The sequence below is a fragment of the Pan paniscus genome, chromosome 2 (genome assembly GCF_029289425.2).
Source record: "Pan paniscus chromosome 2, NHGRI_mPanPan1-v2.0_pri, whole genome shotgun sequence".
In the NCBI taxonomy this organism is placed as follows: Eukaryota; Metazoa; Chordata; class Mammalia; order Primates; family Hominidae; genus Pan; species Pan paniscus.
In genome coordinates this window covers 54,114,643-54,132,681 of record NC_085926.1, presented here as the reverse complement: position 1 = coordinate 54,132,681, position 18,039 = coordinate 54,114,643, and the positions used below count along the sequence as shown (strand labels likewise).

The 18,039-nt window shown below is 46.5% G+C and overlaps 1 protein-coding gene across 3 annotated transcripts in view; it reads right to left on the bottom strand.

The window, feature by feature from the left end:
- CACNA2D3 (calcium voltage-gated channel auxiliary subunit alpha2delta 3) overlaps window positions 1–17,406 on the bottom strand; it is a 951,279-nt gene extending 933,873 nt beyond the window's left edge. The window contains exons 1-2 of one of the 3 annotated variants that reach the window (XR_004670571.3): window positions 17,122–17,359; window positions 16,363–16,444 (exon numbers count right to left, since the gene is read on the bottom strand). Coding sequence is in view for 2 of the 3 variants with exons in the window: in XM_003818723.8 (XP_003818771.6) it covers window positions 16,363–16,444; window positions 17,122–17,243 (204 nt within the window). In the remaining variant the exon portion in view is untranslated. Of the gene's footprint in view, window positions 1–16,362; window positions 16,445–17,121 lie in introns of all 3 variants that reach the window. The other 2 variants (XM_003818723.8, XM_034956678.3) reach the window with 2 other exon arrangements.
- Between the last annotated feature and the right edge of the window lie 633 nt (window positions 17,407–18,039).

Here is an 18,039-nt window from a genome sequence, read left to right as displayed (position 1 = left end):
CTTTAAGCCACTGGTGGAGCCAGGATTCGAACCCACGGCCAGCTTCCGGTTTCAGGAACCTCACCCCTCAGCTCCATTGTTTATGTCTGGCCCAAGCAGCCAGTGTTCCTGAGATGTGCATTTCCCCTAAGCCTCTCAGCCTTCCATCCCCAGAGAGAACTCAGCTCTCCTCCCTGCCTCCAGCCTGGGCTGTGAACACACCACACTTGTTGAATGAATGCTGGCTTTTTTTTTATTTGGCAGTTTAAAGCAATTAACGTCATTTAGTCAGGCATGTCATTAAGTCAACATTCAAGGGAGGGTGGATCAGGGAAATGAATATACCAGGTTATATAAATACCAATTTACTCACTGTCTAAAATATCACAGAACTTCATCATATGTCAAATATTTTAGTCCCTTTTATTTTTGCCTTTTACATTCAAGGAAGACTCCATTCCCATATACAACTCTAAGAATGAGGCTGCGGTACAAGGGCTCCTGGGAGATAATGTCAGCAAAAATGCAGAGAAGAATTTGCCAAAATGCTATGTCATTTCTGCCTGCTCTGACATGAATGCGACTTTAGTCTTCTCTTGGCCATTCAGCTAAGTCTGCCTTGTCTGCAGAGCGTGGGCAGGCGTGAGTCTGCTGCGCCTGCTGGACAGCACCCCGAGGTGGGGACAGCAGCCCGTGCATGCCTCCCTCCACTCACAGAGACACCTGATGCAGACAGCTGCAGGGCAACAGGTGTGGGTGGGATGGGGGCACACTGGGACGAAGTGAAAAGAAGAAAGCCCAGAACCAAGTGCCACCCATCTCATGGTGGAACGCACCAGGAAATGAGGTTGGATCTGCTGTCCTCTGGAACTGTGCTGACCTTTGAGCTCTACTGCAGGCAAGCCCAGGGAGAAGCAGCGAGTTGCCCCAGATCCCCAAGCTCAGCAGTGTCAGGCCAGAACTAGAACCTGGACGTCCAGACCCCAGGCCAGACTCCTGCCCCCTCCAGCCCCGTGTCTCTCTGGTCCAACCACATCCTGCCCAAACAACAAAAAGAAAAGGGATCCAAATACAGAAAACCAGATCCAGATGGTAAGAGGAGAAATCCTAAGGAGGAGGTGGAACAAGACAAAATTAATCTTCAGAAAACAAAAAACAAACACATGCAAATATAATAGTCACCTTTTCATCTGGGATGGTGGTCCTTCACCTGGCTCTTCCATCACTAGCTTCGTGATCTTGGGCTCTACTTCCCCAAATGCAGAATGAGGATGGAATATGACTCATGGGCTAGTTATGAGGATTAACTTAAAGGATATCCTCATACACTCAATCAGTCACCAAACCCTGGTGACATCTCCTTGGGCCAGGTCATGGCATCTCAAGAAGTACAAGCCATCATTTCTGGCCTCAAAACAATGACCCCTGGTCAGAGAAGGAGATGTGAAAACAAGTATTTGTCCAGCAAGTACAATAACAAACACCGGATGCAGTGGGTGCTTTAAGGAGGAGGCAGGCACTATAACCAGAGATGCAAAAACACTGCAGGTTCTCTAGGTGCTAGGCAAAATACCAGATGCTCCGAGGACCACCGCTCACTCCAAGCTTCACAGACTGCCCTCTTCCAATCTCCCCGCTCTCTCTCACATTTCCTCCCCACTGCTCCCCAGCATGCCATCTCCAAATTTCCTGTCTCTGGCCTTCCACATTGCATAGCCCAGTGCTAACACTTGGAACCAACTAAAGTGGCTGCTGGCAAAGGAAGAGGCAAATGCAAATGCAGTTGAGAGTCCAGGCTTCATGTTCAGACAGCGCTGGATTCACAAATCGAGGCCACCACTTATTAGCTGTGTTGCCCTGGGCAAGTCACATCACCTCCATGAACTCATGTCTTCCTCTGGAAAATGATGCCATCAGAGCACCTGTCCCATGGGATCGTTGCAGTGGTGAAATGAAATTTATACAGACAGCATAGCACTGTGACTGGCTCATAAGCATTAGCTATCACCACTGATCGTTATTACTGGGGAAAACACAGCCTAGGTCTCAAAGATCAATGCTGCACCTCCCAGAATAAAACTGAACTAACTTATAATTTACCCCGGTAACATTTAGAGCACGGGTTTTTAAAACACATTTATTATATTGTGAAATCAATTTATAGGTCAGAGTCAGCCTTCTAAAATGAACAGAATAGAAAACAGAGTAGAGTAGAATAGTGTAGAATAGAGTACAACAGAGTCCCGTCTAGTCAACTTGCGTTGAATAGACTATAATAGAATAAAGTAGAAAATATCAGCCTGCACTGCAAAGAATAAGACTAAGTGATGTTTCATGAAACATGTTTCACATGTGAGGTTGTAAGTTGCAATGTAACATGTATTCTTTACTGTAAGCCACGGTTTAAGAAGTTTGAAAGGCACTGACTTAGAAAAAAAACACAGTTTTGTGCCCAAAAGGCCCCTGAGGGAGCAATTCTTGCACCAGGGAGATTAGGAGCAGGCTTTTATAGGAAGCAGATGGCGTCTTTCAAACTGATGTTCACTAAACAATTTTCTGTTAAAGGGCTAGTAACCACAGGTCCCGGTAACCTATTTGGTAAGAAGAAAAGCCATCGGTGACAGGTCAACAAATTTCCCTCCATCTCACAAATTGGAGAATGGCCACTCAACTGTGCTCAGTGATTTCTAAATAAACTGCTTCAACAAGCAGACGTGTATGTGGGTACCTTTGGACTTAAAAGATAAAATGTCTGACTTGCTCCAAAGCCCTCATTTCTATGGCAGGGAAAATCTCCATTCATGCCACCCACATTGAGGAAGGCTATACCCTGTGCCAGCCCATGCTTCAGACCTGGCTCAGGGGAAGAGCAGCTCCAGCCTCTGGCCCAGGACAACACAGCCTCCATGCACACGGATTTGTAAAAAATCACAGAGGGAAGATGTGCACAGGCCGGGAGAGAAGAGGTGCACAGGGCAGCAATCAAGATGTGCATAGGCCAGAATGGAAGGGAGGGAATGACTGAGTCTCTTTAGGGAAAGCCAGAAGCCTTCCCAGAGACAACATGTAAACAGTGTCTCTCAAAGCGTGGTCCACGGACCACCAAATGAGAGTCACCTGAGATGTCTGTTCACATGCAGATTCTGGGGCTCGGGGCCAAGCTTACTGGGCCAGGGTCTCTTGGAGTAAGCTCCTGAAATAATGCATCTTAACAAGCTCCCCAGGTAACATTTCTGCAGGCTAAAGCCTGACATCCTGTAGAATTGAGGCTCAGAAGCCAGACAAGGACAGCAGGGTCGGCAGTGTAAACAGGGCAATAGCACGGGCATGGGCACAGAGGCGTGACACAGCCGGATGCGTGCAAGGAACTCAAGCAGTGTGCTGTCACTGAAGCACTCAGTGTGAGGATGGGAAAGGTGGATGCAGCAGCAAAGGGATTTGGGTGCCCAACATAGCTCTGCACACCTCATTGAGTATTCAATGGATGTTTGTTGAAGCAGGAAGAAGTGAGAGAAGGAAGAAAGAAAAGGATGTCCAACATTTAGACAAAGGCAAATGTATGCTTGGGAATCTGTTAAGATTGCTAAAGATTCCCCTAAACCACGATATTCTACCCAAAAGAAGGCATTTGATCATCTGAACCTCAACTGAGGAAAAGGAGAAGGTTGGAGGCTTCAGGTTTCCAGAGTTTATTAGTGTTGAATAAACGCTTGACTAATTGTTCTGTCTCCTATCAGCTTCACTTATACAGATAATGGTAATAAGGGGAATGTTCCCTGATGACACACTGGGACCAAATATTTTGGCTGTTAAAAATAGATGCACTGGAGGAACATTTTCTCTAGGTGAAATTCAGGCTCAAATGCAATTGAATCTGAGGAGAGTTCACAAACACACCCTTCCGCATAAACTGGAACAGATTTCCAGTGGAGATCAGCTGGGTAGCTTTGAAAGGCATGGGACAGGGAGCAGACAAGGCATGGGGCTCAGGGCTGCCTCCCCCTGTCGTCCAAGAAGCCCACGGTGGGACGTGGAACCCTTCTTCCATCTGTGGCCTCAATACACTGGCCCGGGCCCAAGCCTGGTAGTCAGGACTCCAGCATTCAGGACCTGGCCCATTTCTGATTCACTGTGAGACGTGGGGCAGGCCACTGAGCCCCCACACACACTCACAGGTGGAGGGACTGTTTCCCAAGACCTGCCCCCTCTCCAAAGTCCTCTCATCTCCTTCTAAATGTGTAGGTCAGGCTCAGGAGGAATGTGCAAGGTGGGCATCAGATCCTGCTCACTCAGGGCACACAGTGCTCTGCGTAGCAGAAGTCATAGCTCCAAGGAGGAGTCACATCCCAGGGAGGCGCTGGAGGCAAGACCCCTCCAAAAGCCTCACAACACAATATTCAGTCCTGATATCTGAAGGAAGCAGAGGCTGGAGTGAAATGTCTTTTGGCAAAACTGCCCCCCATTAAATCCATATAACTCCCACTTCCCAGCAGCTATCTCCCCTCATGTCCGGGGATGCGTTGGTGCAGGCTGCGCCTGGGGAAGAGAGCAGACCACTGTGCCTGCAGGATGCAAATGCAAATAAAAACAACCCAAACTCACTTGATGGCCACTCTTAAAGATTTCCTCCTGCGTGAAGATGCCTGACAGGCCCCACGCAGGGTGCAGCAGTGAGATCACCCAAGGAACGTTCTGTGGATGCTGCAGGTATGTTGCAGAGGTAAGACTATGCAGCTCCCAGTAGCCTCCAAAGCACAGACTCAGAAATTCAGCCCCGGTGATATAAACAACAAATAAACAAATTAAAGAAGCAGCTCCCCGAGAAGGTGAGATCATAGCAAACACCACGCACACATCTTGATGCTGGCAGGGCCTCAACCCCATGTGAAGGCGAAGGGAACAGAAATTAAAATTCACATTTCTCCCTAATATCAGTGATAATGTGGCACTCAAGCGCTTTATGGAATTAGCTGCAGCAGCTTCCTAATTGCCTTTGCTGAGTTGCCTCCCCCAGGTTGATGGTGGCGGCTGCGACGGCCCCATCAGTCTCGCTTGGTGCTCCTCGTGCACCCGCCCGGCACTGCGGTGCTCCCGCAGCAGCTGCTCAGCTTGGTACTGCAGAGGCGCCTGGACCCCTCAGCCCAACTGGATGCTTCTGGGGGAGACTCTACCATGCCTCTAGCGTGCTGACCCAGATGGGCAGGGATGCTCCCAGAGGCAAGGAGGGGGAAGGCCAGCTAGGAGAACTGAGGACCAGCTTGTTCTGCTGTCTGGCAGTCCCTGCTGGCACTGCAAGGGTTGTGGGCAAGGGACCTGCCTGCATGGCTTTGGGGCTGGACTGTTGTAGCTGGAAGGCAGCCCCCACTTTTTGCAGCATCCATGCCCGATGTTGGGATTCATAAAACCCTGGCGTTGGAGAGTAAATGGGGAAAGGGCTGTGAAGGACCTGGTGATCTGCCTGTGCTCTACGGTGCTCTTATTTCCATCACTAGCATGCAAGGACAGGGAAAAGGCTGGGCGGCTATTCCTCCCTTTGTTTATCTGTACCTTCGTGCTGGCCACATACAAACAACCCCTGAAGCCCACCCCACAGATCGCTCTGTGCTAAGTGCCACAGGGGGAACCTCTCCAGGTCAGAAAGAGCAAGCATGCCCTGGGGAAATTTAAGGTCTACTTTACCAGCCTTCTGCTCACCCCTCCCCGCTCACCACCAAAGGAGATAAGGGGTTCACAGGATTTCACACAACCCAGAACCCCAGACCTGCCGGAGGCACAGAAGGCCCTGCAACAAGACTCATTCCAAGCAAAATAAAATCGATCCTAGTGAGTCCAGGGCTGTGGCTTTCAAGCTAGCTGTCGATTGTACAGAAAAACAGAACTGTGGCTTTATCAAAAGGAAAAAAAATAAGCACCAATAAATATCTAGGAAAGACAGACAAAGAATAGGAATAACAAAAACAGAGAAGCTAAAATTTACTCAGCACTTCCTGGGTGTACAGTTCTGTGCTAAGACCGTCACATGCCTCCGTACTTAATCCTCCCTATCATGACCCCATTTTACAGGTAAGGAACTTGAGGCCCTGAACGCTAAGAATCCAGCCAGATCTCAAAGCCAGATCCATCTGGTCCCAGAGTTTAAGAGCCCACACTGGCTTTCCTACACCATCATCCATTACCATAATGGGGAATACACAAAGGAAAACTTAGCCAAATTCAATTAGATTCTCAGAAACGCATCTTAGGAGTCAGACCACATGAGGGGAGGGCTGACCCTCAAGGGCAACTAAAAGATAAGCAGCATCCATTTATTATGACAAAAAGGGAGAAGTATAGAAAGCTAGAGGGCTCACTAGCCCTCCTCTTATTCCAGCTCTTACCCCTTTATGTTCCGCATTATGAAAGCAAATGACAATGCCCAAGCAACAAGACTAAGAATTCCACCAGGGACAATTTTAAGGGTGGGGAGAAGTTTCCACCAAACGCTCTGATGAGCCAATACCACACTAACACCAATGCAAAGGATAAATGGTTGGTCCTAGAAATCCCCCAAATACCTTTCCTCTGACCCGACAACAGCCCAAGCACCTGAACTGGGATTCACATGATGCGGACTCAGAGTCTGCCTTTGCCACGTGGAGCCATGTAGCCTGGGGCAAAGTTACATCCTCTGTCTCAGATGTTAAAGACGTTTCTGCATCTCTAAAACTGATGCAGATGATGATAGATCTGACCTCAGGGGTTGCTATGAGAAATTAAATGATATATCATAAATAAAGCACACATCATAAAATGCAAAAAACACCTACATCATTATTATTATTACTGCCGAAAACCCCTTGTAGAGCTGAGTTGTAGGCAACTTTGATGGAGGTCTCAAAACAAGGCCTCCAGATGGCTTGGCATTAACAACCCCTCAAGTGGACAAACTACTGTCTTTAGCAACCAACACTTGCTGGTATGTAGAAGCAACTCTTTGAGAATAATAATAACAATGACAACAGTCTACCTTTTCTATACACTTCCCATGAGTCACTTATTGCCAAGCATCCTGCATGCATCTTCTCATTTGGGCCTCTCAACTCACCCTAGAAGTTAGTACCATTGTGCCCATTTGAGAGGTGCGAACACTGAGGCTCAGCAACTGACTTGTCAGGGTCACATGACCAGTCAGCAGTAGCATCTCGATTCAAACCCAGATTGTCGTCACTCAGATTCAGACTCTCAACTCTACACAGTTCTGCCTTCCCAAGACCAGCCACCTCTCTTAAAAGTAGATTTTTAAAAGTCAATCCTCTGATTTCTTTCTAAGTAGACATATTTTTTTCCTATCACTCATAAAGCATTTGTTTCAAGCAAAAAAACTGAAAACCTCACTGTTCAAGTAGAAAATCCAGCTATGGCTCTATAATTCTGAAATTCCCGTTCCAGGAAATGTGTACTGTTGGCTTTTTCAAAAGATTAGTGAGCTGTGAGCCCTCTCCTGAGAGGATTACATCTTACTTCAGGGCGACCAGGTGGCTCCTGATGTTCTGAAATACTCGAACTTGGCCACACACTCTGGAATTTTAAATTAGTTACCAGTATTTACTAACAAAGGAAAACAACCCATGTATATAAAACACATACGCCCGCACACAAACACCCTTTATTGGTTGCCAGATAATGATTCGTCTGAAGTGTGTTGTCTGACTTGGTGTGCGAATTTCGTATTATAAAAGCAAATGACAATAGCATTCCAACAGGGACCTAGGCCAAAGTCAAGAGGAAAGAATATCCAAACGTAGCATTACCATTCCAGAAGTCAAATGACTATTATTATGTCAGTGGGGCAAAAGCCTATGCCCATTGAGCTGTTTGTACATGATGCAGTCATATTGCACTAATAGACATTTCACTAATAATGAAAACCAGTAGGAGGCTGAGCGTAAAGCTGGATGTTATGACTCGCGACTGTAGATTACCTGAATCCAGTGAATTTACTGTCTCCCACATCTATTGTTCTTTTTACAATATTCTTCCACCTCTGCCTCAAACAATACAATGGAAAAGGCGTTATGGATGGCACATGTACAAAGAGTCAAACACCTGCCCTATATTTCCAACTTTCACCTTGCTTCGCAAATTATAGCACAATGTTACAGCAACAGCAAATTTTAGTCTTACAGCTGCCCACTTCTGCTGTGCAAAGGACAAGATTAGGAGGATTTTGGAAAGAAAGCAAAAAAAAAAAATTCACCTCCCAGGGGACATAATAAATGCATTTGTCATTGTGCCCCTGCCACATTAAATGTGCGTAACATACACTGCCTTAATTTTATGAACTAATTATGGGATCAAAGTGACAAAAATTCCAAGTCTCTCTTGTTCATGAATAACGAAGTGGGACAGTATAAGTGAGAGGATGGCCTGAGAACCAAGGCTTCCCAGGTGCCACACATCATCCTAAACAACTGAAATGCTGCCCAAGGGGGCATCGGGATTAGAGGTTATCTGCAGCTGGCTTCTGAACAAGCTCCCACAGCAAGGGAAATGGCTGGGTATGCTGGGATCTCCTGTGGCATAAGGACCTCACTCTGGGCTGTGGGGCAGATGTGGCAACCCCAATTCCTTGGGTGATGGGCTTCTCTGGGCATCTCCCCCCATGCTCAGGGAGAAGGGAGCTGATCTCTAGGGGAAGGGTGCATATCTTGACAGAGGCCGCCGCCACTGCAGCCTTCCTCCTGCTCTGAAGTGCTCTCATCAGGGGCCAGCTGGGGATCACCTGCCTACATGCCAATGCCTGGCACTCACACATTCATGCACTTGCTCATTCACCAAGTACACATGTATGTATGCAGCCAGGCCCCACAGAAGCTCAATGAAGATTACCTGAAGAGCTTGTATTTGTATATTGCAACTAGGAATGACAACAACAACTCACTGGCAGGAGCCAAAGTGCCAGGCACAGTGCTAAGTGCTTTGCATATTTTATTTCATTTAACCTTCATCACAGCCTATAAGATAGAAGGTACTGGTCTCCTTTCTCATTTAAGGGTATAGGTTCAGAAATGTTAAACTACAAGGCAACGCTGAAGAGGAAATGTCAGATCTGGGACTCAAATCCAAGCCCATCTGACTCCAAGGCTACGCCCTCTCAGCTGTTAACCCAGGCTTTAATTGTTTCTGAATTAATATCCCAGATGTTTCTCATTTAATCCTCCCAAACACCTGTGAGATCGAAAATACAGGTATTATGCACATTCTTTTCAAATAGGAACTGAGGTCAAAAAGGATCACGCAAAGACAAGAAAATATAGCACTGTGGCCAGATGTGTAGACCCTGCTCAGTCACCTTGGGGAGGCTGCTTCAGTTCTGCAAGCCTCGGCTTCGCAATCTGTAAAATGGGGTGAATGGTAGTCCCTACCTCATTAGGTTGCTGGGAGAATTTAATGGGATGTCATAAGTAAAGGGCTTATCACAGTACCTGGAATGCAGAAACTACAGCGTTGAGTGTTACCTGTTTTTACTATTAGATTAAGCAATTTGCCCAGGGCCACGGTGGAAATGCACACAGAAAAGATAAAAAGAGAGATGCCACTGCTTAAGGCCAATGACCCCTCCTTTAACAACACAGCATCTCCAAAGATGTGAATCTTTGAAAATGCTCCAAGCTCTCGACCTGTTACTCATAAAATAAGAAAATGATTTCATTGGAGATGGAACAAAGGTGGGCAAAGGAAGCCTCCTAGACTGAAAGGAGCTGAGAGGGTAAGCTATCCAGCAGGAAAGAGAGAAAGCCAAAACGAGGACAGCCTGTCCCACAGGAGGCTTAGCCAGGGCCCCGCAGTTGGTCTGAGGCTCTGCTGCCACATCCTGGAATTCTTAACAATTTTTTAACAAGGGATTCTGCATTTTGCACTGAGGACCACAAATTACATAGCCAGTTCTGATCTCAGCAAGTCCTCAGATTCCAACTGCCTACAAAATTCCAGACGCTGAACAAATCCATGCCTGTTGGACTGGCGTGACTCAGTTCTGTCCTACTGCCCTGGTTCATTCTCTCAAGTCAGCCTCTCTAACACCCAAGAGGACAAGAACAGTCTTCCCCATCAGCAAGCATTATCTGGCACGTTCTGTGATGAGCAGCATCCATTTTTATTGGCACGGGCACGCGCACATACACACACTTAATAAGTATTACGGTAATGGCATGTGCAGGCCCCAAATATCAACTGGCAGTTGTTTCACCTAAAATGGAAAACTCGAGGACTGTTTTGTGAACCCACAGCATTTATAGCCTTACCCACCTTGCCTGTCCAGATCATTTACATGCATAACAGTCCTTTTAACCTTGGGAGGGTACTGTTTTCCATTAACAGGTGCCAAGATAAATACTCTGAAGTGCACAAAGTGAAGGAACAGCCATCCATTTCTTGTGAAAAGATAATGGTTTCCTTTCCACTATGGCCTTGAAATGTGCACCAATAGTTTGGTTTCTGAGTTGTTTACTTTCATAATGTTGATTTGGGGTAACTGGGAAGCTATGCAACATATAAATGTAATACACGTTATAAATTTAATGCCTTAAACAGCCTTGGAATGAGCACCCAATGAGTGTTGTTCAAAGCAAATGGACGTTGAAATGTTTACCATTTATTAGAAATGAACTGGACTATTTTCAAGTATGTATTTGTAAAAAATAATTCCCTTCTGAAAAGTAGACGTGCTAGCTATGCACACAGAAATCCCCTAAAACACATCAGCTGTACAAATACCTAATCTGCCAAGGGTGAGCTGTAAGTACAGGCCAAAGTACTGGGCTGTCGAAGGGCCTTAGAGTCTGCTTTTACATTATAGAGCAACCACTTCAGACAGAGTCTGTTGGTCACTAAATACTTAGGAAAATCACAAAAAATCAAGCATCCTCCTCTTCCTCATATCATTTTCTTCCTGTAAAGGAGAAGCAAAATTTTGTTTAATGGACCAAAGAGGGCTGATAAGGATTCTGTCAGTTTTACCAGAAGCCTGACATTAGGAACTTTTCCTTTCACTGAATGATACACAAAAGCTTCACTGCAGTCACTCGAGATGAAACCTAGGCCGCCATGTCTCTTGTATAAAAATTACATTTAAAGGGGAAAAAAATCTCATATGCTAATTCATAGGCTGGCATTTTATAACATCTATTTTATTTTTTTCTCAGTTTTGGCCACAGCAAACCTCTAAGTCAAATCACAGTGTCCCAGGGAACACACAATCTGCTAATATTGCCTGTGTAGAAGATGCTGTGGTCTCAACCCAAAGACTGTGCCAACAAGCACTGTGACTACAAAAGATGGAGGGACCCCTGAAGTAGCTGCTGCTCACGTCTGACAGAGGAGATGTGCTGGGGTGAAGAAAAAGCCCATTTGTTGGCATCATAGCATCTATGATGGTAAATCAGGATTCACGACAGGCCTGAAATACAGGCTCCTTCATGAAAATGTACACTTCTTTAGGTAGGCCCAACACACCAAACCATGGATTGATCAATGTAAGTGGGAACCCTAAACACCAAGTGGAGATAAATCCAAGGCTGATGAAGGCTAGAATCCCAAACCTGCACCTCCAAGAATATGTGCTTCAAACTTTAGGGAAATGAAACACCTGGAAGGGCCACAGGTGCCGGGGGTGATGGTTTCGCATTTCTTTTACTTTTGCTCATGCTGACATATGGCTATGTCTTCATCAAAAACTGGAAATAATAACTGTGTCAGCTCAGGCCCAATGGATTTCAGAATTATCAGGTGGTTTGGTATTCATGTGTTTGCCTAAAAATTGCACTAGTGTTAGAATTAATTAATTAAAATCAGCATGAGATCACCATGCTAATCAATCAAAATTATAACCACATGGGAATTAAAAATTTGAAGTTTGCCTCCAACCAGAAAACCATGCCTATATTTTCATTTTCCCTTAATTTTGAGTAGCATCTGTTGGTCTCCTGAGCAACACAGGCCGCAGCAGTTCCTAATGGGAGAAAAGGCAAAGTAGAAATGTATCTGGCAGAAAAGAAATTTTAAGGAGAAAAAAAACAAGGAAAGGAAAAGAAAAAAAAAAATGAGCAAAAAAGGCTCAGACCGAAAGTTAGCAAGTGGCCATGAGTAACTCTACAAGTGCAATGAGCTATATGCATAAGAGGCACAAACTGAATGCTCATTGGTTTGCCCTGCTCTGCTACTGTCTGGGTGATTGTGTTAATGAGACCAATAAACTGCCCTGAACGATTAAAAACTGTCACTTCAGAGATTTCAAGCTTTTAAAAATAACCTGCTAAGGAAAAGTCCAGTATTTAAAGTAATGCTATGAATTAAAGCATCCGCAGCATAGGTTGAACGCATTTATCATTCAGGATGGCAAATAACTGTGTTTATTCAACACAAAATGTTAGCAAAACAGCGCCTCCCCCACAAGAGCAATCTGAAGAGTGCTGGGCTTCCCACGAGCAGCAAGGCATTGCTACCTAATTCCTGATAAGTGAATACACTTATTCAATTATTTAAAAGTCCATCGATTTTCACATTGATGAAAAGTCATAATTATAAAAATGGCTTAAAGCACCAACCTTTTACTTTGCTGACTCTGTCCTGTGGAAAGAGATATCAACTTTATATATTAAAGCTGCCCTCTCAATAAATAGTTGATAAAGTAAAAAACGGATTGTTCATTCCAAGATGTGCGTGTTTGGTAAGTGCTCCATGAGGCGTCCAAGGTAAATGTCAATTCTTTTCCAGCGTTACTGGCAGAGACACACATTACCTGTATTTCCGTTGTGTATTTATCATCATGATTCTGGAAAATGTAACTGGAACCCTTCATTCCTGTAAACATTGGTTCCCCGAATGCAGGTCTAAGTAGAATGAAAAACCCAGCTCCTATGCAATTCTCCCTGAGGAGGATGAAATGAGAATCAGCCAGTTTAATGCCTTTGATTGTGATTGTTAGAGGTGTGGAGACTGAGTTTAACAGCCTAGGTTCCCGGACCTACTAGAATGCTTCTCACTGAATCCCAAAATACAGCGGTAATGAAACTATGCCTCCCCAAAAGAACCAAACAAAGTCCATTCTTTGGGGAAAATGAAGCAAGATAGAGGCAGCTGAATACTGACAGGCATGGATATATCAAATCAGAAACTTAATTAAAAGTTGAAGTGAACGTAAACCCCTGCAGTATCTGCCAGCTTAGCAAGGCAGCACGCAGGCATACAGCGGCGCACCAGCACCATCCCTCCAGGGGCCTGCTATTCTCTCACAGCATCTAAAACCCCTCAAGATGAACCCCAGCGCCCACAGACAAGTCCCACAATCTTCCATTCTGTACTGAAAACAGACAAATTTCCTAAAAGATGGCTTACTGCGTTTTATAAAATCAAAACCATCTTATTTCTAAGGACCTAACAGGTTGCCATTCCTGTGCTCAGTAAAGACAGAAGAAAAAAATATAGGGGCTATCTGGCATTGAATACCTAATATATTATAATAGGCTAAAGTGGCAAAACCCATGGTATTAAACATAGAAACAACTGATAAAATACTCTTATTTCTGAAGCCATAACAAGGTACATTGCTAAATGTTTGTGTTTACATTGATGAAGTCAGTAACAACACTGCTACCTCAAATTATATCACCTAATAAAAACATGTTACCAAAATGGCAGTTTTCCCAGTCACTAAACACCTTAAAATAGATGCATGGCCAATTATTATTTAACTTATATTCATAATAACTACTTTGTAAAGTGTATGCTTTAGTGGAAAAATGACTAAACTTCCATTCTAAAAATGAACACACTACATTGATTCACAACATGAAGTGTCAATTAGTGAAACTACATAAAATTATATGGTGGTATACAGCACACCTTACTTAACTGAAAATCAAGTTTAAAAATCCATGCCTTAAAAAGAGCAATTACACTCTATTATACAACATAGTATTGTCATCTTTGAGTCCCCTTAATACAGTGTTAATGCATTTTCCAGCCAAATTTTCCAACTCATTTTGAAAGCATCTTAATTGTTAAGGACACAGTGATATGACGGCAGGGTGCACAGAGTTCTGACTTAGAGGAGTAATTCCTCATGCAAATGGACAGAAACTTGAGAATTAGCAAAAGAGAAGCAATTATCCCCTTGTTTTCCCAAATGATGTTATGTCTCCTACACTCTGAGCACTCAGATCTACTCCCATTCATACTCTGAACTCTCTAAACCAATGTTCTTTGCTAATTTTAAAAATACAAAAGCATTTGCGGGGATAGTGGACCAAAACAGCCAAAAGATAGCTGAAAAATGCTCCTCAAGTTGTCTAACATGCTCCCCCACCACTTATGGAAGTCCCTGCCAAGTAACCCAAAGCCGTGAGTATTTCAGGACCCCCAGAGCAGACGATTCCAAACCAAGGACTAGGGTGGACACCCACCCTGGAACGCAATGCCAAGCAACACCTCACCTTTCCCTTGCATCAGATTACAAAATGCCAGGCAGCAGCAAGAAATGATAACAAAGCCATAAACAGCTGGAAATAATTACACAATTGTCAAGCTGCAAACATGACAAAAGCAAAGCAAGGCTAGTGAATTCAATATCAGAAAGGATGCTGATGAGAAGGTAAGAGAAGCATTTCAGCTTTTTCCAATTTGCTGTTATAGAGTAGCAAATAATAGGGTTGACGGAGTTTTGTGCAGTGTGTGTGTGTGTGTGTGTGTGTGTGTGTAACTTCAAAGAGAAAGAAAAAAACATATTTAATGTGTTCCTAGAAAATGTGAGATAAAAGATATGAAAGCACAACCAAAAAATATTAACAGGCTCTGAAGGGATTCTTTTAGAGTTGCTACAACTACAACGTGCAGATGAGAAATACTTCTTTAAAGTTATACAAAATGTTATCTTCTTTAAAAGCATAAGAAAAATATACAGGCAATGCTACAGTCCAGAATTCATCACATCAAACATCTGACAAGTGGGCAAAATGCCAAAGCAGGAGACAGATTGGTCCAGATTAAAAGAATACTAGGGAAAGAGGCAATTCCTATGCAACTCCTTTAAGTGCCGAGGTGGGCCACAGGCATGTAAATTCTCATCTTCCACAAGGGCATTTCGTAGCCTCAACTGTTTACCAACTGCCTATAATTCAAGAACACCTTCCCAAACAACAGAGTTGAGCAAGCAATCTTTCAATGAATAAGGTTTCAATGAATAAGGCTATTGGCGATTTTTAAACCATAATAACTTTTGTCATTCCATGGTGGGCCAACGCTTTATTACGATATTTGGATTTCATGTGGCAAACTGTTTCATATACTGTCCCCAAAAATGCTACTCTCTGAAGGGGAATGCCATAAATAAAATACGTACTTGGTTACCAGGCAGCATGCATAACACATATGGTACATTGGCCCAAAAATCATATTTTAAAATGTTTAAAAGTTAACTTAACAATTTAAGCTGTTTGTACCCATTTTCAGAGAATTATTCCCTAAAGGCCAATTTTATTTTCTATCATCAAGAGAATACTTTGATTAATCCTGTTGATCTGCTAACTTGAAATTCTTTGAACCCCTCTAATCTCTCCTCCCAGACCCATTTTTTTTTCTTTATTTCCTGAAGGGGAGAACGAAGGACCATTTATCTCACAATGTAATTTTAAGCTTATGCTTAAAATGCTGCCTATTTGAATTAAAATTGATGCAGCTTCTGATAAGAACCTAATAATCAATTCTCCATTCTCATTACTCTCCAGAATTACATGGATGCAGACCCATTTCTTAAGTTTGTGGACTACTCTCATAGGTTATTACCCGGCAGTGCAGCTGAGTGGAAAGATAACCACATTCATTCTCCTTATCTGTAATGATGTAATGCATCCTAGCCCTGGGTCTAGATGATTGGGGAATAATGGGATTGTACAACTGCAGGGATGACAAACAATAGTGCAGCGTCTTTCTCTGATACACTGAACCCCACGCCTCCAACGCAAGGTGAAAGGCATCACAAAATAGGCACTGAGTCTGCCCCTTGGATGAAGTTAGCATTTTCTGGCCCGAGGAGCATCTGCTCTGGCACTGAAACAGCAATACCGACACGGAGACGAGAGCCATGCAAAAACACTCAGTTTCCGAGCCCCAGCCAGGACAGTGCGAGTGAGTATCCTGCTCTTCTTTGTGGTTAGAATCAAGTGTCATCTAAAAATAACCGGTTGGTAGGAAGAAGTCACTGCACAGTACAATGCCAAGAAACCCGGGGATCAGAGAGTCCTCCGATAACTGATGCTGCTCGGGGCTCACGTTTGTTTGGAAAACTAAATCTGCCTCCATTTTCTGTGCCGGAAAAATCATCGCTTCCTGCCACCACAGAAACCTTACCTTTTGCAGAAGCTGGGAACCGGAGTACTTAGCAGCAATGGATTTTATCTCCCCACCAAAAGCCGAGGCCCAGAGCTTCACCCTACAGGGAGAAGGGGCACAGGAAGATATGTAACACCCGTGTCACAGTCAACACGCACGCACACGCACACGCACACATGGGACTATGGCTGAAGGAGCAGGGCGATGTAACATGTTTTAAAAGAAGAAAAGATAGAAAAAGCGCCTTGGTAGAAACTGCCAGCACCAAAACTGCAAAGCGCAGCGCGGGAGGGGGCCCGAGGGGGGTCGCGGAGTTAAGAATGCGCAAAGTCTCCCAGGCTCTCTAAAAAGACCACTGAGTTTCATTCGAACCACTGCCCGAGGACTCGACCCCCCAAACTGGGCATCACCTGGCAAATAGCAGTCAGAAGAAATCCACCCATCCCCCCCCCAAAAAAAGAAGTGGGGCGGCAGTAGAGCAAAGAGGGGGGAAATTCAGCGGCCCAAGGAAGTTGGATTCGGTAACCAGGCTCCAAAGTTGGTGCCGTCACTTGAGGTGAGCCTCTCCAGATCTCACTCGCCAACCTGCGGGCAGGGGCCAGAGCATCCCACCCCGGCCTCGCCGCCCGACGCGGGTCCCGAAAGGCAGGTGCGAGCGGCGAGGCCGACGCCCGCGGCGGGTCCTGCCCAGCCGCACCTGCAGGCGCCCAAACTTGGGCACGGTGGGTCGCAGGCGGCAAGGTCCCCTCCCCGGGCGGCGCAGGAGCCGGCACTTACACGGAGAGCGGTATCTGCTGCTCCGAGCGCACCACGTCCCCCAGCGCGGCGTAGAGAAGCGCGGCGGCGAGAAGCGCCGAGGCCCCCCGGGACGCGCGGCGCGGCGAGCCCGGCCCGGCCATGCTGGGCTCCCTCCGACGCGCCCGCTGCGGCGGCGACGAGAGCGGCCGCGGGGAGCTGCGCGGAGCGGGCGGTGGGCGAGCGCGCGGGGCTGCCTGCTCCGCTCCGCGCCGCCCCGCCTGCCTCTCGCGCGCCTGGCTCACTTGGGGAGCAGAAAAAGGAGCGGGTGGGGGGGGCGGGGAGGGCGGAGAGGAGGAGGGAGGGAGGAGAGGTGGGGAGGGAGGGAGGAGAGGTGGGGAGGGAGGCGGGCGGGGGAGGAGGCAGCGAGACGCGCCTCTAGCAGCAGCAGCCGCCCGGCCCCGCCTCGGCGGCCCTGGGGAGTCCGGCGGGCCGCGGCGGGAGGGCGGCGGGGCAGGAGGCGCCGCGCGGGCGGGGACTCGGAAACTCCAGTGTCCTTGGCCGCGGCGGAGCGCGCCCTGCCCCACCCGGGCTACTGCGGCCGCTGAGTTCTTTACAACTCCGCAGTCCGCCACCGCGGGCGCGACTCTCGGGCTGGCCCCGGGCCGGGCGACCCTAGCCAGGGTGGGGGTTGGGGGCGCGGGAGTGAAGCCGAGGGCAGGGCGCGGCGCTCCGCACTTTGCGGGCGGCTGCTAGGAGTGGGCGTAGCATGCCCGCTCCGCCCCTGGGCCGGGCGGGGTCGGGGGCCGCGGAACCTAAAGGGGGCGCGCCCTCCGCCCCCGCCGCGCGATTCTCCGGGGAGGGAGCTGGGGAAGAAGCAGGAATCTCAGAAAGGAGCACAGGCTCGCGGCGGCAGGCGGGATCGCACGCGGGGCGGATCGGGCTGGGGATGGGACTGGG